This window comes from Fukomys damarensis, unplaced genomic scaffold (assembly GCF_012274545.1).
Source record: "Fukomys damarensis isolate Sample0158 unplaced genomic scaffold, DMR_v1.0_HiC HiC_scaffold_13, whole genome shotgun sequence".
Classification (NCBI taxonomy): domain Eukaryota; kingdom Metazoa; phylum Chordata; class Mammalia; order Rodentia; family Bathyergidae; genus Fukomys; species Fukomys damarensis.
In genome coordinates this window covers 24,431,235-24,457,635 of record NW_022900925.1, presented here as the reverse complement: position 1 = coordinate 24,457,635, position 26,401 = coordinate 24,431,235, and the positions used below count along the sequence as shown (strand labels likewise).

The 26,401-nt window shown below is 35.6% G+C and overlaps 2 protein-coding genes across 4 annotated transcripts in view; both read left to right on the top strand.

Annotated features, from left to right (window-relative positions):
* The window catches only part of Usp32 (ubiquitin specific peptidase 32), a 128,568-nt gene that overhangs the window by 53,373 nt on the left and 48,794 nt on the right, over positions 1 to 26,401 (top strand). For all 3 annotated transcript variants that reach the window (XM_010626764.3, XM_010626765.3, XM_010626763.3), the window contains exons 5-11: positions 1,997 to 2,128; positions 4,576 to 4,683; positions 6,058 to 6,173; positions 6,566 to 6,628; positions 9,587 to 9,670; positions 15,142 to 15,203; positions 23,407 to 23,509. In XM_010626764.3, the coding sequence (XP_010625066.1) occupies positions 1,997 to 2,128; positions 4,576 to 4,683; positions 6,058 to 6,173; positions 6,566 to 6,628; positions 9,587 to 9,670; positions 15,142 to 15,203; positions 23,407 to 23,509 (668 nt within the window). The remainder of the gene's footprint in view (positions 1 to 1,996; positions 2,129 to 4,575; positions 4,684 to 6,057; positions 6,174 to 6,565; positions 6,629 to 9,586; positions 9,671 to 15,141; positions 15,204 to 23,406; positions 23,510 to 26,401) is intronic.
* On the top strand, positions 20,479 to 22,683 carry LOC104864073 (syntenin-1-like). The gene is given in 3 exon segments (XM_010626837.1): positions 20,479 to 20,620; positions 20,873 to 21,456; positions 22,675 to 22,683. Coding segments are annotated over 3 exon segments (735 nt in total).

The following is a 26,401-nucleotide window of genomic DNA, read 5'->3' as shown; positions in this document are numbered from 1 at the left end:
TGAAAGGCTGTGTAGAGGAGCCTGAGCCATCAGTTGACCCTGCGGTTGACGATACTGTCACTATAGCAGAGTCCACAGGCTGCAGGTAGAAGGTGGTGATGCTGAGGAACTGGTGGAGGACACTCAGGAATTGTCTGCCAAGGAGCTTCAGCAGCTTCTGGATGAGCTGCAGAGAATGGCAGCTGGGGAGCTTTCTGAAGAGGAGGGGGAATATCAACAATCAGTGCAGCAAAGTTGTTCTGAAATACAGGACATCCCGAAAAAATGGAGAGAGCTACAAACGTGTAGAGAAGACCCACCCAGACAGAAAAAGCCAATCGTTGCCTTCACTTGCTTGATGGCAGTGTCACGTCATACTACAGAGCAGTGTTAAAGAAGAGACAGAAACGACAACCCGAGACCACTTTTTAGTTCTGAAAAGGTTGAGACCTAGTGAGCCAGAAGCAGATCCCAGTGGCTACAGACTCTCCGAAGGAGAGAAGGACCAGAGAGCCAGATTCCTGATGTTCTTATGAAAGGAGACTCTCCTTCCAAACAGTAACCGCCTTCCACTTCATCCTCCCTTCCTGCAAGCCAAAGTTGTCAGCTTGAATGGTGGGTACAGAATGAAACTTGTTTCTGGTACACTAGGCACATTTTATAACTTTAGTGAATACACTAGAAAAATTACTGGTATTTCTGATAAATTATGCACATTATACAACCACTTTTTATTATAGAAAGGTTAGTTAAGGGGTGCTTTGAGAAATTCAGAATGCATTATGGATATTTCTATTTTATGGGAAAACTTTCTTGACTTACAACCAACTTGAGTTACAACCAGCCCTTGAGTTTATAAGTCAAGGGTTCACTGCATTTTGTTCATTTTCCTAGTTATTTATGGCAGGGGGGTAAATCTGGTGCCAGTTACTTGATGATGGCTAAAAAGGGTCAGTCCCAGGCTTATATTTTAATAGTATCACTTTGTTTGCCTTGTTGAGACTAAATATCTTGTGTATTCTTGCCAAGTTTCACTTTCATTCAGGCAGGAGAAAAACACGTATAAAATGTGACTATGGTTAAAGCTTATCTAATTTTTAATATACCTTCTGATGAAAGAGGGATGTTTATATTTATACTTTCATAATTCTACTATTATCTAGCACATCATCAATCCAATTCCACCTCTTCAATCATTATCTTTGTTACTTGTCTTCTACTCTTTGTTTTTCCATTTATTGAATGTGTAAGTCAGTCACCATATTGACAAGATAAATCAGACCGGGGCCTGCTCTTATAATGTTTACAGCCTAGCCAGGAAAGAGGATGTACATAGAAATTTTAAATCCAAGATAGGATTGTTTTGCTAATTTGAAAATTAGCAAAAATTCTGGGCATGGTTGTGCACACCTTTAATCCTAGCCCTGAGGAGGCTGAGGCAAGAAGGTAACTACAAGTTTGTGGCCATAGTGAGTTCAAGGCCAGCCTGAACTACAGAATGAGGCCCTGTCTCAAGAAAACAAAATAAAATAATCAAACAAAAAAGAAAATAAAGGACAAAGACAATTAAAGTGGTATGGGAAATTTAAATGGCTCAGTTGTGTATTACTTTATGTGATGTGTTAAATTTAAGCAGCCTACTGAGAAGAAAATTAGAGTTTTCTTTCTAATTTTAAGGCCTGTTGCTTTTTTAATCAGAATTATTTTTAGTAATTGAATTGGGAAATTAAAATATATCCTTGAAAGAGCCTGGTGTGGTGGCACACACATGTATGTGTTATGTGGCACTCAGGAGGCTGAGGCTGGAGGATCTCTGTGTTTGAGATGAAGTGTGTGCAAGGCCAATGTGGATTACAGTGAGATCCTGCCTTGGGGAAAAACAAAAGGAAAAGGAAAAGGAAAAGGAAAAGGAAAAGGATATCTGTATCTCTGTCTCCTTAGCAGACATATTATCTGGATGAACTAACTACTGAGAACAGCATTCTGAGGTTTTATATTTGTTTGAATTTACTCACAGTGGAGGAGTCTGACATCATTGATCTGGAGAAACGCTATTGGTTGCTGAAGGCTCAGTCCCGTACTGGACGATTTGATTTGGAGACCTTTGGCCCACTTGTTTCACCACCTATACATCCGTCTCTAAGTGAAGGTAAAAATCATTCCATTTTCTACAAATGTTCATTAGTAAGTAATGCTCAAGCCCATTGCTTATTTGTAGGTAGGTAACGCATCTTAACTTTAAAAAGTCATATTTCCAGCCAGGTGTGATAGTGTGCACTTGTAATCCCAGCACTTTGGAAAGCTGAGGCAGGAGGATTCCAAGTTACAGCCCCAGACTGGACAATTTAGTGAGACCTTTTTTCAAAATAAAAAATATAAGAGTTAGGGATGTAGGTAGTGTGAAGACCTTGGATTTAATCCTTAGTATCACCAGAGAAAGTCATATTCTGGTAGGTTTGCAAGTTTTTTTAATTTAGTGTAGTAGAGAAAAAATAACATGGAAATTAGGATTATAGTCTTAAACTTCATAGTTCTACTTATGTGATCTTTCAAAAATCAGTTTAGGTCTTTGTATCTGAATATACTCATGTATAAATGAGTTTGAACAAGTCATTTGTTAGGAGAGTGTCCCCTTATGAGATCTGTTAGCAGGTAATACACAAGACGGGACTGGTGCACACTGAATGGGAGAAGCTCCAGGTTTTTATATGTGACTCCACTTCTTCCTCGGCTAAAGTGGCTTTCTCTCTTCTTCTTCCCCCCACAGGTAAAATTTTATACCATATCCCTGTCCCCCAAAGAGTAAAAAACTATGACTTTTTTTTTTAAGACAAAATCATGCTATGTAGTCCAGGCTGGCCTCAAACTCATGATCTTCCTGCTTCAGTCTCTTGGGACCTGGGCTTACATACTTGTGCCACCAGGTGTGGTAGCTTTTTTGCTTTTGTTTTAATAGTGCAAAAAAATGTGGATGGTATCATAAAGATCATATTTAGAATCTGAATGCTTGGGTTCTACTTCTGATTATGAAATTGTTTGTTTGTTTGTTTTTTGCTTTGTATTGCAGTGATGGGATTAAACACAAGGCCTTGCACATGCTAGGCAAGTGCTATATCAACTGACCTCCATTCACAGCCTGGTTACAAAGTTTAGTGTGTCTGGTTTTTGCAGTACTGAGGATTGAACTCAGTATGGAGTTTTTAAAAAAATCTTTTTTTTACTTTGAAACAATCTAAGTTCCCCAGACCAGCCTCAGACTGCAATCCTACTGTCTCAGCTTCCTGTATAGCTGGGGATACAGGTGTGCACTCCCAGACTCAGCTCTGATTATAAAGTTTTTCAGCTTTTGGTAAATTACTGAGCTTTAGTTTTCTATTCTTTAAACAGATGACCCTGAATTTGATTCTTAGAAATTCTCTGTATTTTTTCAGATACCTAGGTTACTTCAGAAGTACTTATTAAGGGAGCTTCAGCAGGTAGCAATCTGGGTTTCTACCTACTTCAACCATGCAGTTATGTTTTTATTTGTTTAGAGTTGGAAACTGGTAATATCATTTTCTTTTTTTTTCTTTTTTTTTCTTTTGTTTTTTGAGACAGGGTCGCACTATGTAGTTGAGACTGACCTGGAACTCACTGTGTAGCCCAGGCTGGTTTTGAACACACAGAGATCCTCCTGCCTCAGCCCCCTGAGTGCTGGGATTACAGGCATGTACCACCACGCCTGGCAATAATATTATTTTGATTTTTGAAAGCAAAATTTTTTCTATTTTTTAAGAAGTTTAAAAAACAGGATTACATTATGCATTCCTTTTCATTTCTGAAATTTAAAATCTTCACATATGAAAGATTAAGTAGCACAAAGAACACTGTGTAGAGGATTTCTTTTCTTACAGTGTAGTGTATTTTCCTTTGCTTTATGAAGGAGCTTATTAATGATACCATAGGTGTATCTTTGTGTATTCAAAGCAACCCAACTTTTTTCTCTCATTTTTTTCTTTTTCTTTTTCCTCTGTAATTATAGTTTATGACTCTTCTTGATTCTAATTTTATTTGTCAAATTTTTTTTTGGGGGGGAGTCTCACTATGTAGTTCTTTCTGGCCTTGATCTCGCTGTGTAGCCCAGGTTGGCTTTGAATTTACAGGGATCCTTTTGCCTCAGCCTCCTGAGATTACAGGGGTGTGTCACCATACCTGACTTATTTGTCAGCTTAAAAAATATATAGGCAAATATTAAGCCATTATCATTTGATACCAGAGGTGCATACTGACATAAACACTAAAAGATTATATTTTCTTGGGCCGGGGGATTTAGCTCAGTGCTGCCATGCCTGCCTCGCAAGTGTAACGTCTTGAGATTGATCCCCAGTACCCACCCCCCCCAAAAAAAAGATTCTATTTTCTTCTAAGATCATTGTAATTGTACCAAGAGAGAAAGAGAAGTACTTCCTGAGACATTGAGAGCAGGTGATAAACTTTAAAAATTTTAAAATTCAGCCAGTTTGTGGGAAATAGTAAGTCCCCTTTTCATAAACATGGTAGTACTAACATTAGGAAGTTTGTTGGCTGTGACTTATGCTGTCTTTTTCTGTTTTTTAGGCTTATTTAATGCTTTTGATGAAAATCGTGATAATCACATAGATTTTAAGGAGATATCTTGTGGGTTATCAGCCTGTTGCAGGGGCCCCTTGGCTGAAAGACAAAAATGTAAGTGTATTGAACAGTGTCAGCAAAATTGCAAGTGATATACTTTTCATCCATGTAGATCCACCTGTAGATTAAGTCTTGCCTGTTCATAATGTCAGGTTGGCAAATACTAATCTCATGTTGCGGTTTATTGAGGTCAGTAAAACCTCGTCTTTTTTTTAAAGTTGTCAATAGGTTGGGATCCTTGTTGTTAATAATGGGTTGATTTTCTGAAGAATTTGTAATTCATGACAATGAAAATTTTAAGCATTTGAGAAATATTTACTGTTAGTTGCAGAGAGAATTTAGTCTTACATAATTTCAAATATAATTCATTTTCTTTTGCTTATATGCATTAATATTTTATTGGCAAAATGGAATTTATAATCAGAATACAGTTTTATTAAATACTAAAATGGTCTTTTAAACCTAGCCAAAATGTTGTTATAGCTAATTTATAAGCATAAATATATTCCATTATTAAATCTTAACCATATTTGAGAAAATGCAGTTTACATTTAGTTAGAATCTAACTCAAATATATTTACTAGGATCATTGTTTCTAAAGTAGAGCTTCACAAATGTCTGTTTTGGAGATTTTATTTGATATTTTGATCTTAGTAATAGACTGTGGTGCTCTATTGATCTAAGTATTCTGTTATGGAGGTATATGAAATGTGTCATTTTTAATCATCTAAATCTTAAAAATTCAGATTCTCTTTTTGTTTCCTATTGATAGACTATTATTCAAAGCTGGCTTTATAATAAGTGATTTATTTTCCTTAAAACTTAAATTAAATAAGGGTGAAATCTCTTCTCATTTGAAGTTAATTATTGCATTTTAAAGTTCTTTAAAAGTTTTTAAAATTTTTTTAGAGAGGTAAAGTGAAAGCAGATTATCTTTGCATCAGCTTGTTGTTACCAATTCTGAATGTAGTTGTAATAACTTTAAGGATGTATGAAACAACTCTGCAATGGTTAGTTTTGAGTAGTAGGAATTAACTCAAAGGATTTGAGAATATAGCTCAGTGATAGAGCACTTGCCTGGCATGTCCAAGGCCTTAGATTCCCTAGATTCAGTTCCCAGTACAGGAAGAGAGGAAGGAAAGAAGGGATAGAGGGATTGATTGCGATCCTCCTCAAAATAAGGGATTACAATATTATTCAATAACAGACTCTTATTTATAAGGAAGTTAATTCTGCATTTGGTGGATATAAAGGTCTCCCCAACCTGGATATTGATTTAGGAATAGATTCATGAAATCTATGCAGGAAGTCCTACAAGCTCCAAAAAATGCAATGACACAGTATAGTCTGCTCCTGCTGAAATCTGCTCAGAGTGGAGAAAACCAGAATATAAAAATAATTTCCTTCTATAAAATTTTCTTTCATTAGTTTGCTTCAAGGTGTTTGATGTTGACCGCGATGGCGTTCTCTCCAGGGTTGAACTGAGAGACATGGTAGTTGCACTTTTAGAGGTCTGGAAGGACAATCGTACTGATGATATCCCTGTAAGTTTTGAGTGCTTATGTTTTATGGCATATAAATTTTGAACACAAAAATGAAGCAAATAATTTAAAAGTGAGAAAAGAATTTGTTATTGCTTTTAGTTGCTATATTATGCTACTCAAAATAAACCTAGTGATGCAAAGTTGCTAAGAGAGATTGACTTAGAAAAATTTAACAAACCAAAACATACTGTGTATATTAAGAACAAAGGAAAAATTGTCTTAACTTTTAAAGCAATATTGAAATCTATTTAAAGCACTATTGAAATCTATTTATGGTAACTTAAAAATATTTTACCAACATACAGTATACTATAGCTATAGCTACTAAATAATAAAAAAATTATATCTACTTATTTTTTTCTAATTACTCATTTGGGTTATTGTTTTAAAAGGAATTACATATGGATTTCTCTGACATTGTAGAAGGTATATTGAGGGCACATGACACAACAAAGGTGAGTCTTGCTATGACTAATTTGTCTTTTTCTAAAAATACTATGAACACTAAATTGAAATGTATAGCTCACATACATCCTCAAATAACCCTTCTGCATCACCCCACCAAGTCATTGTGTGAAACTGTGGTTAAAATTCCACCACATTATTTCTAGAGATAGTAAACTCCATCTTTAAACAACTCTATGAAGTCTAGTAAAAAGAATTAAATAGACACAGCCCTTGAGATCTGTAGTTTATAATCTTTATTTCTTCTATTTGAATAAGTTATGGTGATGCAAACGTATTTAACAAAAGAAGTCAAACATAAAACAATACATACTGTATGAATCAATTTATGTTAAGAATAGAAGCAAACCCAACATAGCAATAGAAATTGGAATCATGATTTTAAGAGTGGATGGATTAATGTTGTCCACATTGATAGCATTGTTTTCATATTTCACTATGGTTTCCCTGTCTGTTCAAAATGCTAAGTGCTATAAAACTAAAAGGAATTTATACTGGCTGTTAATTTTGTCATTGATGCAAAACCACTAACAGTTACTTCAAGGAAAAAAGTTGCATTTTGAAACATAGCTTCTTTGCAGTATTATTAAATTCCATCCTGGAATTTTCGTCCTTGATGGTTCAGCATAAAACTACACAGTGGGTTGAAATCAGAACATATTTATATCTTAAAGTTTGTTAGATTGTATAGTACTTATGTAACTTTTGCTGCCTGTAACTGAGGTGTATGGTGTTGTGGAGTCTGCAAATCTTCTTTTTAATAATAAAGATCTGTCTAAATTTCACAGATGCTTATTAAGTACTTTCAATATGCTGTGTACAAAACTATTTGCTTATCAACATCTAGGTAATGTCTCATTATGAATATACTATGACTTATTCTCTTTTTTAAAATAATTTATTCTTTTGTCTTAAAACCAGTGCTTGCCTAGTATGTGCAAGACCCTGGTTTCAATCTCTATTACTACCACCACAACCCCTCCCCCACAAAAAAAGAGGGATAGGCAAAAAGTAATTTTTCAGAAGCTTGAAGCATACCAATGTGGATAATTATGGGAAGAATTGAAACTTCTGAGAGCATTATAATATGAACAACAGTAGCTAGGCCTCTGAGTCAGAGACCCTTTGGGCATTATGTATTAGAGATCCAGACATTTTCAACACCTTGTTCTGTATGGGAGGGAGGACTCTTCAAAGCACTTCCTCTTTGTTGTGAGTGAACCGGACAATTTTAAAAGTTATCGTGATAAGTAAAATCCTGTGATTCGTTGCTAGGCATAACCTGATAGTTTGTCTATTCCTTCTTGCCTTTTCCTTTCTGAACAGGAAGTTGTTTGAACAAATTTAAATGAGGAGTTTTTATATTTCTTAAATAGTCATATCTGTTGTTTGGTTATAAGACATTTGAAATAAATGATTCAATGATTCAATAAGTAAACTTTTTTTCTCTTGTGAAAATTATATGTAAGTATATTTTCCTTACTAGTTGACTATTATCGGTGTATTTGAGTCAAAAAGAAAGGGAGAATAAATATTACTAGAACATCTTTGATTTCCATGTCTTGATTTGGGTACTGGGGATCGAACTTGGGTCCTTGGGCTTGCGAGGCAGGCGGCAGAACCACTGAGCTAAATCCCTGGCCCTATCCTTTTTTTTTTTTTTTTTTTTTAATGAAGAGGCAGTATTTCTTACTATCTGTCTAAATCCATAGGCCCAGCTAGGTTAACTGTATGCTTTTTCATTACCATCAGTTATAAAATTTTGTGATTAAATGCACCTTGGAAAACATAACAAATGAATTTCTATTAGTTTACCTTCTGTGTTGTAGGAGAGTTAGGAAAAGGAAGAGGAAGAAACTTTTTCTGCTTCTAGCCAACATTTAGAATGGTATTTACATACTTAAATAGAAGTTGTATCATGAAAACCAATAATAACAATAAGGGTAATTTAAAATTGTATATATCATATGATTTGTATAATGAAAGGAGATTATATCAATATCATTAAACAGTAAAGCTAAAGATTTTCATCTAGGATTATTAGGTGATTATTGAGCAGATGAAGGAGCAAACATTTGATTATATTTTGGCCTAAGAAAAAATATATATTAGCTTCAATAGCTTCTGTATAATTTTTTATATACATTGGCATGACAAAATTGTTGCTTTACTTAGCTTAGAAAAGTGATGTTAACAACAAATTGTATTTTGGGGGAGGTGAAGGGGATAAAAAACGAATTAAGGGGCAGGGGATGTAGCTCAGCGGCACAGCGCCTGCCCGGCAAGTGCGAGGCCCTGGGTTCTATTCCTGGTACCAAAAAAGAAAAGTGAAACAAAAGACCCAAAAAAAGCCCCTTAAAAACAAAAAAAGAATTAAGATGTTATACACATGTATTAACCTCCACGCACAATGAATATAATCATGTAAGTCAAATGTACTAATACTTTTTAAAATTGAATTTTGAGGAAAATGCAATTAATTATATATTTGTAAGTTCTTTTAAATCTCTTAAGTCTGTTAGTGTTGCTTGATTTTTCTAAGAAGGTCTTAGAATATGTTTAAGTTGAAAAGGTATACAGAAAATCTGCTTTTTTATTTAAAAATTAGTAAATATTTCATTTTCCCCACCTCCTGCCTTTCATGATTTTTCATAAGTAACTCTTAGAACAGAAATACTTTATTTACCATGTCTTAATTGGTGAAAGAAGATTATTGTTAAGTGCTTTGTTGCACCAACTGCTTGAACAAAATTACAGATAGAATTTGTATAAATTTTTCACTTGTAAATTTATACTAGCTGGTATACTTTTCAGATGGATACTTAGCATCTACTATAAGTTATTGTTTTGTTTCCAGGAACATAATGAGTTCACTAAGTCAGCCTTATTTAAATATTATTTTAAAAAATAAGGAGGCTTTTAACATGAAATCTTTATTAATGTCTCAGCTGGGCCATCTTACGCTGGAAGATTATCAGATCTGGAGTGTGAAAAATGTTCTTGCCAATGAATTTTTGAATCTCCTCTTCCAGGTATGTTTAAGATAAATGATAGGAATAGAGAAGAGTAGTACCAGTGGTTCTTAATCTTTTCCATTATATAGTAGTTCGAGTTGTAACATGTAGACTGCAAAACCATGTATTATATAAGGACAAAACCACGTTATCCCATATACTGCCTGTAAGATGGTAAGATAAAATATAAAATGTTTGCTGCAGCTTCTCAGAATCATAATGTGAGAGATTGGAAAGCAGAATTTGGATGATTACATTTGTTAATCTTATATCTCATGCCTGGATAGCATGTATATAGAGAATAATTCTATTTACAAACGCCGTCATAATTTGTTATTTTTCCTTATTGTCTCCCCACCCTCAAGAGGTGGGGATCAAACTTAGGGCCTCCTGCATACCAGGCAAACATTAAGGCCTTCCTAGTAGGTAAGGTAGTGTGAACAAAAAAGAGGAAAAATGAGTAGTTCTTGTAAATTTTTCAGAGTATACAATGTCACAAGCTAGGAGATCATCTAGATCATCTTAGCTGTGATGCAAGCTGTTTCTTGAGCTTTATTCTTTGGAAGATCCAAGAAAGACTGAAGGGGAGTGAAGGAAAGAAGGAAAAAAGAGAGAGAGAAAAAGGATGATAGGCAGGCTACTGTGAGTGAATATTTTTCTTTTTTTTGCTTTTCTGTAAAAGCTCCCCTATAAAGGTCAGAATGGTTTAGAATATTTATATCTATCATGATCTTCCACTTGGAATAAAGAATAACTTTTCTGCAAGACAGCTGTTTGAATAAATGAAGATGGTCTCTTCTTGACAGCTAATGATTAATAGTTGTATATTTAAAACAGTCTGATAGGCCTGTAATATCCATTTATATAAATCAGTTATATTCAGCTGGGTTTCAGGTTGATGGCTTTATAAAATATATATGAAAATAATATAAATCACTGCTATAAACAGAACTGACATCCTTGGTAACATGAAAATTAGTCAACTATTTTTCACCTTACTTGAAATATCTTCAGTAGTAGATTATGTAGGCTCTTTTATTGCTCATTTTAAGGTTACTTTTATCTCATTCAGTATATAAACATTATAACACATATACTATGTGTTGAGTTATCGTGTAGCTCTCATATAGTAAAGCATTTTGATTTTGGGTAGTGCTGTCCCTGTTTTCTCATTCTTATCAGGAACTTAGAATAGCACTATTTTTCTGTGACTCTTAACTTATAAATAAGTATATACCTGGGCCAGGGATTTAGTATTGGAGAAGGAATTGGCAAGTGACACACACATAGAGATGGGCTGGATGGAAGTAAAATAAAAAGTTAATTTTGTCAGAAAAGGGTCGATTGCATCAAAAAGGCAGTGCCAGTGATCAACTTCCTATTGGGTTATAGCTTCCACTTTTATAGGTTTTACAGCTGTGATCTCATTCAGGTGGTTACATTTCATTTCCTCAGTTCACATTACCCATGTACAAATTATAGTAACAAGACAGTTCACTTTAACCCAGATGTAACAGTTCTTTGCATTTAGGGAATTTACTTTAAGATTCCTCTTGCTATCTATTCTAGTGCAGAGGAAGAGGGTGTTCAAGGTTAGAGATGAGGCCAGATGTCCCACCTCATGGTCAGTGCCATTGAGTGTCTGTTAATTTTGAACTAAAAGCTGATTGCTGTTAAGAGACAGAGTCATTTTACATTTTCCTAACATTTTGTAGGTTTTTAGATTATTTACAAAAGTTCTCTGTATCATTAGCTCAGTGATTCTGCTGCCTGCCTCGCAAGCACAAGGTCCCAAGTTTGGTCCCCAATACCAAAATAAATAAATAAACAAATAAATAAATAAATTAGTAAATAAGTAAGTAAGTATATACTTGAGATATGCGTGCCTCTATTTGTGTGTATGTGTTTCATTTCATTATGAAAAACAAAGTGATTTGGCGGGGGGACATCTATAACCTATTCCCTACATAAATCTTTTTTGTACGAGGAATCAAACTCAGGTCCTTGCACTTGTGAGGCAAGTGGCAGTGCCACTGAGCTACATCCCTGGCCCTATAAATCTTATTATTACATTTACTATATTTGTTTTATCTCTGTTCAGATATTCTTTTAAAATTATACATTGTTAAAATACGAGTGACCAGGGCTGGCGATTTAGCTCACTGGTGCCGCCACCTGGCTGACAAGCACAAGGTCCCAAATTCAATCCCTGGTACCAAAAAAAAAAAAAGTGGTAAAATATGAGTGACCAGATGTTGTATTGTTTTATTGTCTGTCTTTAGCTTAAAATTGCTAGAGATAGCTAATAAGTTTGGTGATTCACTATTGAGTTATGCTTTTGTTTTTTCTAAAATCACTTTTGGCTGAGTGTTTTGAGTTGTGAAATGTAGCATATATTGGTTAAGAATTTGACTTAGCAGTAGAGCACTTTCCTGGCATGCACAAGACCCTGGTTTTGATTCCCAGTAACACCAAAAAAAGGGCAAATTTAAATCTAGTATGTACAAGTGTCAGTAGAATTGCTCTGAAAAAGACTCCTGATGTACTCTCTTTATTTTCATTCCTTTTTTTTGCACAGGAAGCATGCCAGATATAATAAGGGCTTTCTCTCTCATGTATCAAAAATATCAACTGTTTATGGTACACTGTCTGTGTGCAGTGGTACACACCTGTATTCCCAGCTACTTGAGAGGCTGAGGCGGTGTGTTCCCCCCACCATATCAGGAATTGAACTCAGGACCTTGAGCTTGCAAAGCAGGTGCAGTGCCACTGAGCTAAATCCCTGGCCCAAGTGCATCTCTTGAACTCATATGATCAGGGCCAGCTGGAACAATATCATGAGACCTTCTCTTGTACAAAAAAAAAAAAAAGTATGCTGGGCAGAGTAATGTTCTTTTTATCCCCCAGTTATCCAGGCCTTAATCCCCAGAACTTGTGAATATATTATATTATTTGTCAAAATGGCTATGTAGTTACATCAAGTTAGAGACTCAGTGATTGGTTATTCGGAGAGGTCTAAATAGAATCCACCATGCATCCTTAAAAGTATAGAACTTTTTTTTTTCTGAAGGAGAGAGACCGCATTAGCAGAAGGGTCATAAAATGCTGAGTTTGATGATAGAATAAAGGGGCATAAGCAAAAGAATGTATGGCCACAGGAAGCTGGATAAGTCAAAAGATTTTATTCTTAAAGCCTCTAGAAAAGAATGCAGCCCTGCTGATGTCTTGATTTTAGCCTAGTGAGGCTCTTGTTATTAATGTTTTTTAAGCCACTAAACTTATGGTCTTTTTTTTTTTTTACAGTAGCAACAGAAAATGATACACAGGAATAATCCACATTATAGGTTGGAAGACTCAATATTGTAAAGATGTCAGTTCCCTTTAAATTGATTATAGATTTATTGTTGTTTTAGCTAAGATAATATTAAATGACAAGGTTTGAGAACTTATATTATCAGATATTAGGACTTTATAAAACAAATTAAGACAATGTGATTAAGTAATTAAGACAATGTGATATTATTGGCTTAAAATCAGGCAGCTATATCAGTGGAACAGTCTTGAGTCCTTCAATAGACCTAGACTAGACATTTTTGGTCACAATATTTATAGAAAAATAGCATTACAATGCAGAAGGGAAGATAAAATCTTTTAAATGAATATAGGGGAAAAGTACATTATTCCTGCCTCATGTAATACATAAAAGTAATTTCAGATAGGTTAAAATACATTACAAGAATATATTTTATTTTTTTTATTTATATATGGTTTTGGTACCGGGGATTGAACTCAGGTCCTTGAGCTTGTGAGGCAGGCAGCAGAACCACTGAACTAAATCCCCGGCCTGAGAATATATTTTAATTTTGAACTGGCAAAGAGTTCTTAAGATGATCATATAAAGGAAAGAAGCATTATGTTGAACTTCAATGGAATGAAGAACTTTTGTTAGCATGCAGTACCATTAAGAGAATGCAAAAGATAAGTGGAAAGTTTTTGCGATACTTATAATCCAACAAAAAATATATAAAGGGCATACAAAGAACATAAGTCAGCAAGAAAAACACAAATATAAAAATATACAAAAAAACTTGAATAAGTACTATACAAAAGAGAACATCCAACTACCTAATAAATTTATGAAAAATTACTTTTTTTCTTGCATCACTCAGATTAAACCTTGGAGTGCTCTACCACTGAACTACCTCCCTTTTTATTTTTTTAATTTTTATTTTGAGACAGGGTTTCACTGATTTGCCTAAGTTGGCCCTAAATTTGTGGTCTTCCTGCCTTAGGCTCCTGAGTAGATGGCTGTGTGCTACCGTGCCTGGCTGGCTAACTTCTTTAGTTACCATGAAAATACATATTAAAACCATACTTGTAATGTATTAAATACCCACAAGAATCATTATTTTTTAAGTGATACAAACTATTAACTGATGATATCAAGCAAGTGAAACTCTTGACACATTGCTGATGGGAATATAAATTGGTATGGTTACTTTGGAAATTGATAGTATTTATGAAACTTAGATGTATGTATACCCCCTGTGATTCAGCAAGTCACATATACCCTTGTGTATATCCTATAGAAACTTGTTCACTGCCCACCAAAAGACATATGTTTTTGTATGCATTCTGTTGCAGCCTGAAATAAAACGACCTAAGTACCTATTAGCAATAGTTGGGTAAATTGTGGCACAAGCATCCATCCAGTAGTATTAAAACAACAAAAACATATTCTGTGAGAACATTCTACCAAAATACACAGTATTGGGACTGGGGATATAGCTCAGTGGTAGAATGCTCACTTTGCATGCGTGAGGCCCCAGCACTACAAAAATTGTAGCATTAGTGATGTATTCTGAAAAGTACTTGCTTGTTTCTTTTCTCCTCCTCTTTCCTTTTTCTCCCTCTTCTCTTCGCTTCTCATCTTTCCCTTCTGCCTCCCCACTTAAAGATTTGAAAGTTAGCCTCCATTTTTAAAATAAAACAAAAATTAATCAACGCCTAACAGTGCCTACAGTAATCCCATGCCTACAGTAATCCCAGCCACAAAGAGGCTGAGACAGGATGATCACAAGTTCAGAGCCAACGTGGGCAATTTAGCAAGATACTATCTCAGAATAAAAATGGCTGGGGATTGTAGGGATGCACTCCCTGGGTTCAATCCCCTGTATCAAAAATAACTTTTTTGGGGCCAGGGATTTAGCTCAGTGGTTTGGTGGCCTGCCTTGCAAGCGCAAGGACCCGAGTTCAATCCCTGGTACCAAAAAACAAACAAACAAACAAACAAAAAAATAACTTTTTTCCCTAGACATGAGTGAAGTTAAAACTTGCGTGAATGATTGATAATTTGTCAGTAAATCTACTGCTAATTCAAATTCCAATCTAAAAAATGGATTTCATGCATGGAATATAAAATATGTAGTCAAGTCATTGTCACCAGTCAATAAAGTTTTATTTGTCTTTCTATTTTTCCTTCCTTATAGGTATGTCACATAGTTCTGGGCTTAAGACCAGCTACTCCAGAAGAAGAAGGACAGATTATTAGGTAAATTTGTAGCTTCAGGCTGTATATTATTTCATTATATAGTTGAAATTTCTAATACCTGAAATATAAACACCCCTTCCTAGCCAGGGGACTGGATTAATTTAAAAGTCACATTCAAATAATATTAAAATTGTGCTGGGGCTAGGGATATACCTCTGTGATAGAACACTTGCTTAGTTTGTGTAAGGCCCTGGGTTAAATCCCCATCACAGGGGCAGTAAGGGGCAAACAGAACTTTACATTAAAATTGCATGAATACTAAATTTTTTAAATTAAAAAGACAGTTTATAGAAAGCCATTTTTCATCTTTCATGTAGAAAAGTCACAAAATAGAACTGAGCAAAAAATGCCCATCACCTCTGTATTTATAAATAACTGGTACTTACATTTTTTGTATTCACATACCTACTTACATGCATGCCCACAGTGATATTTGTAAAATTTTACCAAAAATGAGAATATTCTGGAATTCTGTTTATTTTCTGTTCCTATTTATTCAAGATCAAATAAAATGGTATTTTTATATATCAGTAAAAGCCTAATATGATTTTAAATTATTGGCTGGTAGCCCTGTTTATCCTATTATCTTTGTTTTCGTTAATGTAAGCATACTGGAATAATTGAGTAATAAAGTCTATATATATTTACCTAAAGATTTATTTAGGTTATATTACTTAAGTGAAGTATCCTGGTTACTTTAAAAAGCCTATATGTTTTTATTGCTGTAATTCTGTTTATTACTTTGAGTATCTTTCACTGTTTTCTAGTTTTGTTACCATCATGCTACACATTTATATAGAAAGTCTCAGAAATAGAACAGTCTCTCTCCTAATCTTTGCTTTTAAAATAAATGCTCAGTATGTATCTGGTCAGCTTATCCTTTATGCATATAGAGCCAGGTATGGTGGTATATTCCTGTAATCCTAGCACTCAGAGTGCTGAGACAGAAGGATTGGTGCAAGTGAGTTCAAAGCCAGTCTAGACTACTTTGCCAGATCCTATCTCAAACAAATAACAAAGAATTATGCATACAGTTAAGGTGGGTGGGCACATGCCTGTTATCTCTGCTACTGGCAGGAGGGTTGCAAATTTGAGGCCACCCTGGACATGTTATCAAGATCCCATCTCAGCAGAGGGCTGAGGATATACCTCAGTGCTCTCTGGGTTCAATTTGTCCTACACATAAAAAAAGTATAAAATATTTTGCCTTCAAACATCTCAATAGTTTCTCCTACCTTGATATTTCTAGATGAGCAGGGCTTTTTTTTTTTTTTTTTGGTACCAGGGATAAAACTTGGGCCCTTGCGCTTGCGAGGCAGGCACCAGAACCTCTGAGCTCGATCCCCGGCCCCCGTGCAGGGCATTTTAACTGAAATAATTATTTGAAATACCTGAGACCAAAATCATATAGTTAATATTCAATTAGGCAATGTTAGTTAAAGCCTAAATTAGTTACATGGCAAATATATTTTCACAAGTTTTAACTGGATTTTAAAATAGTTATTTCTTAAAGAAGATAAAGTAAGAACTGGGTGCCGTGGTGCATGCTTATAATCCTGGTACTGTGAAGGCTGAGGCAGAAGAATCAAAAGTTCAAGGCTAGCCTGGGCTACATAGTTGAGTTCAGGGCCAGCCTGGACTGTACAATGAGACCCTGTATCCAAAAAAAAAAAAAAGATACCAAAAGTTCTTTAATTTTGATACTCCGGAGAAAGTTTATAATTTTCAGTTGTTATTGACAATTTTGACTTATCTGTAATTTTTACATATCAAAAAGAATATTTGAGTGCATGGGTGTGTATAAATAAGACATTGTAAAGAAATACTTAAAGGCTTTTATGTAGCTACAGTGACTTTTTCCCCTTCACAATACGACAATCAAATTTTGTACCATGATAAAGTATTATGAAGTCAGTATGACTTAGTTTAGAGATAGAATGCTATGTAGACTATATTTAATTTCTTGGCTTATTTATAACTACTAATAGCTTCCTATTTTTAAAAATCACAATAAACTTATATTTTCACAGAAATTTACTTGTTGCCAAATGCTTCTATTTGTATTATCTCTCTTAGTCCCCAGGATACTTGCATGAAACTAGTGTCCCCTCATTTTATAAAAGCAAAAACTGAGTCAGAGAAATTGAGGAAATCTAAATTTACCTGGAAGTTATAAAATCAAATCTAGGACCCCATTATTAAAAGCATTAATAATTAATCCCAATTGCTTGGAAGGCTGAGTGAGACCAGAAGATCACGACTTTGAGACCGGGCAACTAACTAAGAAGCTGTCTAAAATTTTTTAAAATTAAGCATGTCTGAGAATGTACTTTAGTGCCATTTAGAATCAGTTTTGATTGGTTCATTTCATTTTTGGGTTATTGTTTTGTTTTGTTTTGTATTTTTAGTCTTGTTTGCTTCCATTTTTATTTACAAGAATTCTTTGCCTGTGATGATTTTTAAAGATGAGTCAGGTTTGTTTTGTGCTGTGGCCTAAAACAAATATTTGTCTCTAACTTAAAGTGAGCACTTTGTCTAAAAAAAACAAATATAAATTTAATAAAAACAAATATAAAAACTAATATAAACTAGGGCCAGGGATTTAGCTCAGTGGTTGGGTGGCCTGCCTTGCAAGTGCAAGGACCCAAGTTCAATCCCCAAAAAAAAAAAAAAAAAAAAAAAAAAAAAAAAAAAAAAAAAAAACTAATATAAACTAGGTGTGGATAGCATATACTTATAATTACAGCACTCTGGGAGGCTGAAGCAGGAGGCTCACAGTTTAGCAAGTGAGGTCCTATCTCAAAATTTTAAAAAATTAAAGAGGGCTGGAACTGTTGCAAAGGGCCTGAGGCTCAATCTTGCAGTGTAGTGGGGTGTTAGTGTCATGAATTCTAGAATGGCCAAAAAAGGAGCTTACTGTGCTTTTCCTAAAAATCAACTGTACAGCTGTCTATATATGTATATGTATATGTATATGTGTGTGTATAAGTATATATTTTTATACCTACATATTTAGTATTTTTACATTGTATTACTTTAGTTTCACTTTCTTCAGTTTACCCTATATAAAATTATTAAACAACTGTTTCAGGGCTCTAAACTAACCAAAGAAATAAAGCAAATTGAGATACATTTGAGAAAATCTAAACCTTGGTCAGAATAGGAGGTCTGTGGTGATGTATCCTGGAGCTACTTCTATTCCTTCCCATCCAACAAGTCAGCATCATAGTTCTTTGAAGGTAGGACAGATTTGAAGTAGAATAGCAAGTGTAACTAGCTTAATGTGTTCTGGCACAATGTTGTCCAGTCATTAGCTGATTACATTGTTAGGTTCACTCCAATAAAGCTAGGTAGGCCTAAAAATAAAAACAAAAATTAAGTAAAAGAAAATTGAGAAGAAATTGAGCAGGTTTACACTGTAAGACACTATGCTAGAAAACACTATAGAATTAGTCCAGAAAGAACAAGGGATGGTGGCTCATACCTATAATCCATGCATTCTGGAAGGCAGTAGAATCACAAGTTCAAGCTCAGACTGAACAATTTAGAGACTTAGTGAGGCACTGTCTCAAAATAAAAATGTAACGCAATACAAAGGCCCTGGGTTCAAACCCCAGTAAGTCTGAATTCAGAGTTGGTGAAATATATTATCAAATTTGGTCAGTTTTCAACAGGAAAAAAATTATGAGGCATGGAATGGAACAGGAAAATGTGACTCATATATGGGAGGTGAGTGGGAGCATTAGTAGAATGGTCCCAAGTGTTGAGCATAGCACCCAAAGACTTCAGTGTAGCTATTTACAGTATCAACATAAAAATCTCAGAGAGAAGAAAGAAAAGGGGGTAGAATATTTGAGGAAATAATTGCTTAAAATGTCCCAAATTTGATAAAAGACATTAATGTACACATTCAGAAATCTTACCCAATTTCAAGAAAGATAAACTGAAAGAGGTGCACACTGAGACACATAATGAAATTGTCAAAAGACAGAATTTTGAAAGTAGCGAGAAAGAATATATTTATCACATATGAGAAATTTCTCTGTATTTATCGCATTAAAAAGCATGAAATTCAGAATTGAGAGGGATATTTTTACTAAAGAGCTAAAAGGAAAAAACAAAACAAAACTCCTAAGAGCTCTCTATCCAACACAACATCCTTCAGAACAATTTGGACTCTGCAGTGGATTCTTAGCTATGACACCAAAAAGAATGAACAACTAAAGAAAAATATAAATTGGGCCTCATCAAAATTAAAAACTTTTTGAGGGTGGGTACCTGGGATCAAACTCCGAACCCTGTGCTTACAATGCAGGCACAGTGCCCCTGAGCTAAATCCCCAGCAAAATTGAAAACTTTTGAGCCAGGCATGGTAGTGCAAGCCTGATTTTGAGTTTGAGGCCAACCTGGGCAGTTTAGGGGAGACTGTGTCTCTAAAAATAAAAAGGCCTCATCACTCCTGCCTCGCAGTCACAAGATCCTGAGTGCAATCCTTGCTACCTCAAGGGGAGGTGGATAGGGCTGAGGATATAATTCAGTGGTGGAGTGCTCTTGGTTTCATTCCTCAGTACAAAATAAAAGGGAAAAAATTGTAAACTTGGATATTAAAAAATAATCTAACAATTTAAAAAGATAACTTACAGAATGAGAGACAAAATTTGCAAATCATATGTGGTAACATTCTAGTAACCATAATATCTAAACTTAGTGCAATCGGAATGCAACCTAATTAAAAAAATGGAAGCATGAAAATGGAATTGAATGTCAGTTTCTCTGTGGAAGATGTTTGGATGATTTAGCAAGCACCTTAAAAAGATGTACAGTATAACTAGTTACCAGGGAAATACAAATCAAAACCACAATGAAACTTTACTTCTTACCCTCTGGGATGGTTATAATATAAAAAATGCAATGTGGAACAGTTGGAACCCTGGGTGGAAACATAAAATCGTACAGACATTGTGGAAAACGTGGTATTTCTTCAACATAGGATTTCTAAGTAACCCAACAGTTCCACCTCTAAGTACAACCCAAAAGAAATGAAACTAGATACCCAAATACTGGCACATGTTTCTAGCACCACTACTCACAGTAACCAAAAAAGTAGAAACAATCTGTATATTCATTTGTGGAAGAATGGATAAACAAGAAGTAGTATACATATACCAGAGATTATTATTCAGCCAGTAAAAGGACTAGAGTAGTGGTACGTGCTGTAATGTGAATGAGCCTCACAAATATGCTAAATGAAAGAAGATAGAGGGACAACCCCACAATGTGGGCAGCTGGACATTGCCCGAGCTTGGGAACAGCTCCACCACCATCTGCAGGCCCTATGCCTGCCTCCTGTGACCATGAGACTGATCAGCTGACCCCATACCCGGGACTGCACAGGTGGGAGGCAGACCAGCATTGGCGTGGGATCCTGTGGTGTGGGAAAATCTTGCAGAAATGTCTTATCAGTTGCTTGAAGATTTGATTTTTTTGTTTGTTTGTTTGGTTGGTTGGTTTTTTGTTGTTGTTGTTTTTTGAGACAGGGTCTCACTATGTAGTTGAGACTGACCTGGAACTTACTATATAGCCCAGGCTGCTCTCGAACTCAGCGTGATGTCCTGCCTTAGCCTCCCAAGTGCTGGGATTACAGGTGTGCACCACCACGCCTGGCTAAGATTTGAAAGTATACAGAGTAATTCAGGCTCAAACTGCCTTTTCTTCAAACCCTGCCAACCCAGCAATTTTGTCAGAAGCTTCTGCCCCCATTTCACAAGATGGAAATCTCTATCCCAAACTGTATCCGGAGCTTTCTCAATACATGGGCCTGAGTTTAAATGACGATGTACATGCTGTGGCCCCTGGAACACCAATTCAGGGGCAATTGGTAGCAAGACCTTCCAGTATAAACTACATGGTGGCCCCGGTAACAGGCAATGATGTTGGAATTCGTAGAGCAGATATTAAACAAGGGATTCACGAAGTCATTTTGGGTAAGGATCAAGATGGGGAAATTGGGCTTAGGCTTAAATCAGTAGATAATGGTATATTTGTTCAGCTAGTCCAGGCCAATTCTCCAGCTTCATTGGTTGGTCTGAGATTTGGGGATCAAGTGCTCCAGCTCAATGGTGAGAACTGTGCAGGCTGAAGTTCTGATAAAGCACACAAGGTGCTCAAACAAGCTTTTGGAGAGAAGATTACTATAACCATTCATGACAGGCCCTTTAAGCGGGCATTTATGCACAAGGATAGTACTGGACATGTTGGTTTTATCTTTAAAAATGGAAAAATAGGGCTGGAGATTTAGCTCAGTGGTTCCACTGCCTGCCTCGCAAGAACAAGGACCCAAGTTCGATCCCTGATACCAGAAAAAAAGGAAAAATAGCATCTATGATAAAAGATAGTTCTGCTTCCTGAAATGGTGCTCTCACTTAACATAACATCTGTGAAATCAGCAGACAGAATGTCATTGGATTGAAGGATTCTCAAATAGCTGATATATTTTCAACATCTGGGACTGTAGTTACCATAACAATCATGCCTGCTTTTATCTTTGAACATATTATTGAATGGATGGCACCAAGCATTATGAAAAGCCTGATAGATCACACCACTCCTGAGGTTTAAAAGTCTTAGTACAACAGAAACACAGCTGAACCCCAGTTCCCTTCTTTGGCAACTTCTGCGTTCTTCTAGGAGCTTTCCTAGAGCCAGGGAACATACGCTGCATGAGGACCTTTCCATCTTGCATCATGGCTGGGAATCTTAACAGTTTCATCTGATACCTTCTTCAGATTTCAAGACAATTGTAGCATTAACTTGGTTTTACACATGTGAAACTTTCAGACTTACTGACTTTCCTAGGATAGTCTCTCTACTAGAAACCTGATGCTTTTATAAATTGTGATTAGGATGATAGATGCAGGCTTAGCTTTGCATGAGAACCAGTCATATTTCTCTTAGGTAAAGCATAGTGCTGTTCATACTTAGTTCCATGGTATCATTGCATTTTTAACACTTCACCATAGTATATTTAGTATGACTGCCTTAAGTTCTCTATGTGTAAAGCACCAATTAAGTTACACTGGTTTCATTTCATATAAGAATTATACAGTGCATGCAGGTTGTAAGAGATGATGATTGTGTATAAATTTTAGCTACCTTCACTTAATGTGCCTGACTGTTACCATAACTATGATAAGCATCTAGAATAAAAGCCAAAATGTAATTATTGCTGCCTTTCTAAAGCCCAGAATATAGTTCTGTATTACACTGAAATGTACACTAGCCCAAAACAGTTTACTGATACTTACTGAACCATAACATAGCTGCTTATAGTTGCGATTTTCTAGTCATTGCATAGTGGAAAATTCTTCTAAAAGTTGCCAGTATCCCTTTCTGAAAAACAAATTATGATATATTTCATGTGAAAAATTCTTATATTAGCTAGGATGAACTTTGCACTCTTTTTCCTTTGTAGATTAAGTGAGATAATAATTTTAGTATTTGAATCTTAACCTGTAGCCTAGCTACTTTGGGATGGCCTTAGAATGTTTACCTGTTAATTCGTTACTTTTTCCTCCCTGCAAAAAAAATGACAGTGACAGTTTGTCCTTTTTTCCCCTTCATTTTGTTTTACACTATCCAATTAAACATGTAAAAATTTTAAAAATAAAGAAGATAGACATAAAGGTCATGTAGTGTATTCCATTCATATGAAATAGCCAAAATAGGTAATTCCGTAGGTATAGAAAACTGATTAGTAGGTGTTAAGGCCTTGGTGGAAGTGAATAATAGGGAATGGCTATTTATTGGATGACTTTTTCATTTAGACTATATGAACATTTTTAGAATTTAACAAAGGATATGGTTACACAGCATTTTCATTGTACTAAATACCACAAATTATATGATTTACAATAAAGGATTTGATAGCTGAGGGTGGTGGCACACAACTGCAATCCCAGTACTGAAGAGGCTGAGGCAGGAGGACCACCACAAGTTTGAGGCCAGCCTGACCTACGTAGTGAGACCCCCGTCAAAGACCCAAAATAAATAAAATAAAGGGCTTGAACTTGTGATTCTCCTGCCTCAGCCTCTAAGGCTTTCATCACCACTCCCAGCCCTTTCTAAAATTTCAATGATAAGTTGTGGCTCTTGGCCTGTTTCACACGACTTCATTTCATGTATTGAATTTCTTTTGTATGCACAGAGGGTGGTTAGAACGAGAAAGCAGGTATGGTCTGCAGCCAGGACACAATTGGTTTATCATCTCCATGCAGTGGTGGCAACAATGGAAAGAATACGTCAAATACGTGAGTTAGACTCCTGTTTATCTGCGTTTCTATGAGAAGTTCAACTCCATCAGACTCTGTGTGACTTTGGGCCAGGAATGAAATGTTTCAGCTGAAAGGTTTGAAGGGAAAGAATTAAAACTTGTGTGTTATTTGCTACAAGATGGGCTGTGTGCAAACACTTCCACATAAATCTCTTGCCTTTAAGAAAGGTACTGGGCACAGGGGCACCTGTATGTGTCAAGCACTTCATAGCTCACTTAATTCTCATGCTATCTCTGTAAGGAAAGTGATAGCACATCCATTTTTACCTGTGACAAAGAAACTTGGTGCTGAGAGAGAAGGTGACCTAAATATCCCACTCAGGGTAGATCCTGGATTGAACTTCAGGACTAACTCTTAAAGCCTGAATTCTCTAAACTGCATAATTTATATTGTCCTTAGTTAGATCACTTTCTCCATTAAATAGTGAAAGACCCTTCAGTAAGAAGTGTTGATTATTCAAAATATTTCACTTCATAAATAATACTAGAATTCAGAATTGCTACAAGGTAATCTATCATTGTTTAATTTTGGGTTTTTTTGGTGGCGTACCGGGCATTGAACTCGGGCCCTTGCGCTTGTGAGGCAGGCAGGTGGAACCACTGAGCTAGATCTCTCCCCACCCTTTTTCCATTGTTTCAAATAAAGAGTTAAAGAAAAATTCTCATTATTAAATATTTTAGCTGCTGGGCATAGTGGCGCATGCCTGTAATCCCAGCTCTTGGGAGACTGAGGCAGGAGGATTGTTGTGAGTTCAAGCCCAGCCTGGGCTATATAGTGAGTTCCAGGTCAGTCTCAACTACATAGTGAGACCCTGTCTCAAAAAACCAAAAAATATTCTAGCTAGGGGGAGGTGTAAGGGATGAAAAAAGAATTAAGATGTGTTATGTGCATGTACTGAGTACCCATGATGAATGTAATTATTACATACTGCAGATATATACTAATAAAAATAAAAGTTTTAAAAAATTAAGTAAAACAATTTTTTTCAGAATTAGAAAACTAATAATCCAATGTCTCTGCCTATGGAAACTTAATTGGTGTACAGACTTACTGTCATTTATCAAAATACTAAAGTTCTAATAATTTGATTCATATTTTTCTCTATCCTATTCTGTCACTGCTTATTATCAGAATATTGGTAGTTAGATGAGCTTTTTAAATCATCTACTCTATCATTCTTCCTTATTCTTTTTCCCATTCATAGAGTTTAGTAGTATGTTTTCCAATGTAAAATTTATTAAGTGGCAAACATGGACTTTGGTGTCTCTGAAGGAATAAAAGGAGGCAGGAGATTTTGAGGATCTCACAGGTAGGCTTATATAGGTAGATAATTTTGAATGTGGTTTAAAAAAACATTATGCCAGGCATGGTGGCACATGCCTATAATCCCAGCACTCGGAGACTGAGGCAGAAGGATGGAACATTGCGAGTTTGAGGCCAGCCTGGCCTACATATCGAGTTATGGACAGCCTGAACTGCCTGGTGAGTCCCTGTCTCAAAAAACAAAAACAGAACATAAAAAAGAAAATGAAAACATTAGAATAAAGCTTCAGTCTTTATTTTGAAATGCTTTTTGGTCTTTATATTCTTAGTTTGGCATTAGTAGTTATTAATGTCTTTACTGAGTATAGGCTGAAAGAATAGTCTGATTTCATTTTAAATGTTTTTTCCTCTAGAAACACAGTGGAGGTCTTTATCTCAGATTGTGATCTTTGCAAATAGAGTGCACTGACAGGAGCATGAACTTCATATGTTCATGCCTGCCACATCCTACATATATTCCTCTCCCCACTCTGACATCGTATATTGTTTAGTATGTGTATGTCAGTTATAGGCTTTAAGATCCATTTCAAAATGAAGACTGTTGTGAGAAACCTGAATGTATTGGTTTGTACAGAGAGGAAGGAAATAGAAAACTATGAGAGCTTATTTAATATGATGTGGAAAAAAAAATGTGAGTACTAGAAGTCCTTTCTGAAAATATCTATTAGGAAAATATTCTTTACTAAATAAAAAACCTGCTGATATCTAGAATATGCAAAGAACTAAAAAAATTCTCCAAAATGTAACTTGATTAAAAAAATAGGTAATTGAAATGAACAGACCCTTTTCAGAAGTACAAATGGCCAGTAGGTACATGAAAAATGTTTAGCTTCTTTGTCCATTAGAAAATGTAAATCCAAACAACACTGATATTCCATCTTATTCCAGAAAGAACAGCTATCATCCAGAATTCAAAAAACAACAAATGCTGGAGAGGCTGTGGGGAAAAAGAACCTTTCTACATTGTTGGTAGGAATGTAAACTAGTATGCCCATTATGGAAATCAGTATGGGGGTTCCTCAAAAGATTAAAAATAGAAATTTCATTTGACCCAGGTACAGTAATACCTTGATTTGTGAATGCTTCTGTCTGCAAACTGTGTTTATGAACAATTCTGTTCACAAAATATTGCTTCCATTCTCAAACTTTGCATTGGGTTACAGACATTACAGTGGCTGTCTTCCCCACAGAAAGACAAACACAGCCATCTTCCCCAAAATCATAAAACAAAATGTTTATAAATTGAGGGACCATTGTATTCCCCTTCTAGGTGTCTTTCTGAAAGAGTTAAAGATACCATATTATAGTGATACATGCATATCCATGTTTACAGCAGCACAGCTTATAATAGCCAAATCTTGGAAGTGACCTATATGCCCATCAACAGATAAATGGATAAAGAAAATTGTGTGTGTAAGTGTGTGTGTGTGTGTGTGTGTGTGTGTGTGTGTGTGCATGTGGCCAGGGATTTAGGGATTTAGCGCAGTGGTTCCACTGCCTGCCTCTCAAGCACAAGGACCTGAATTCGATCTCTGGTACAAAAAA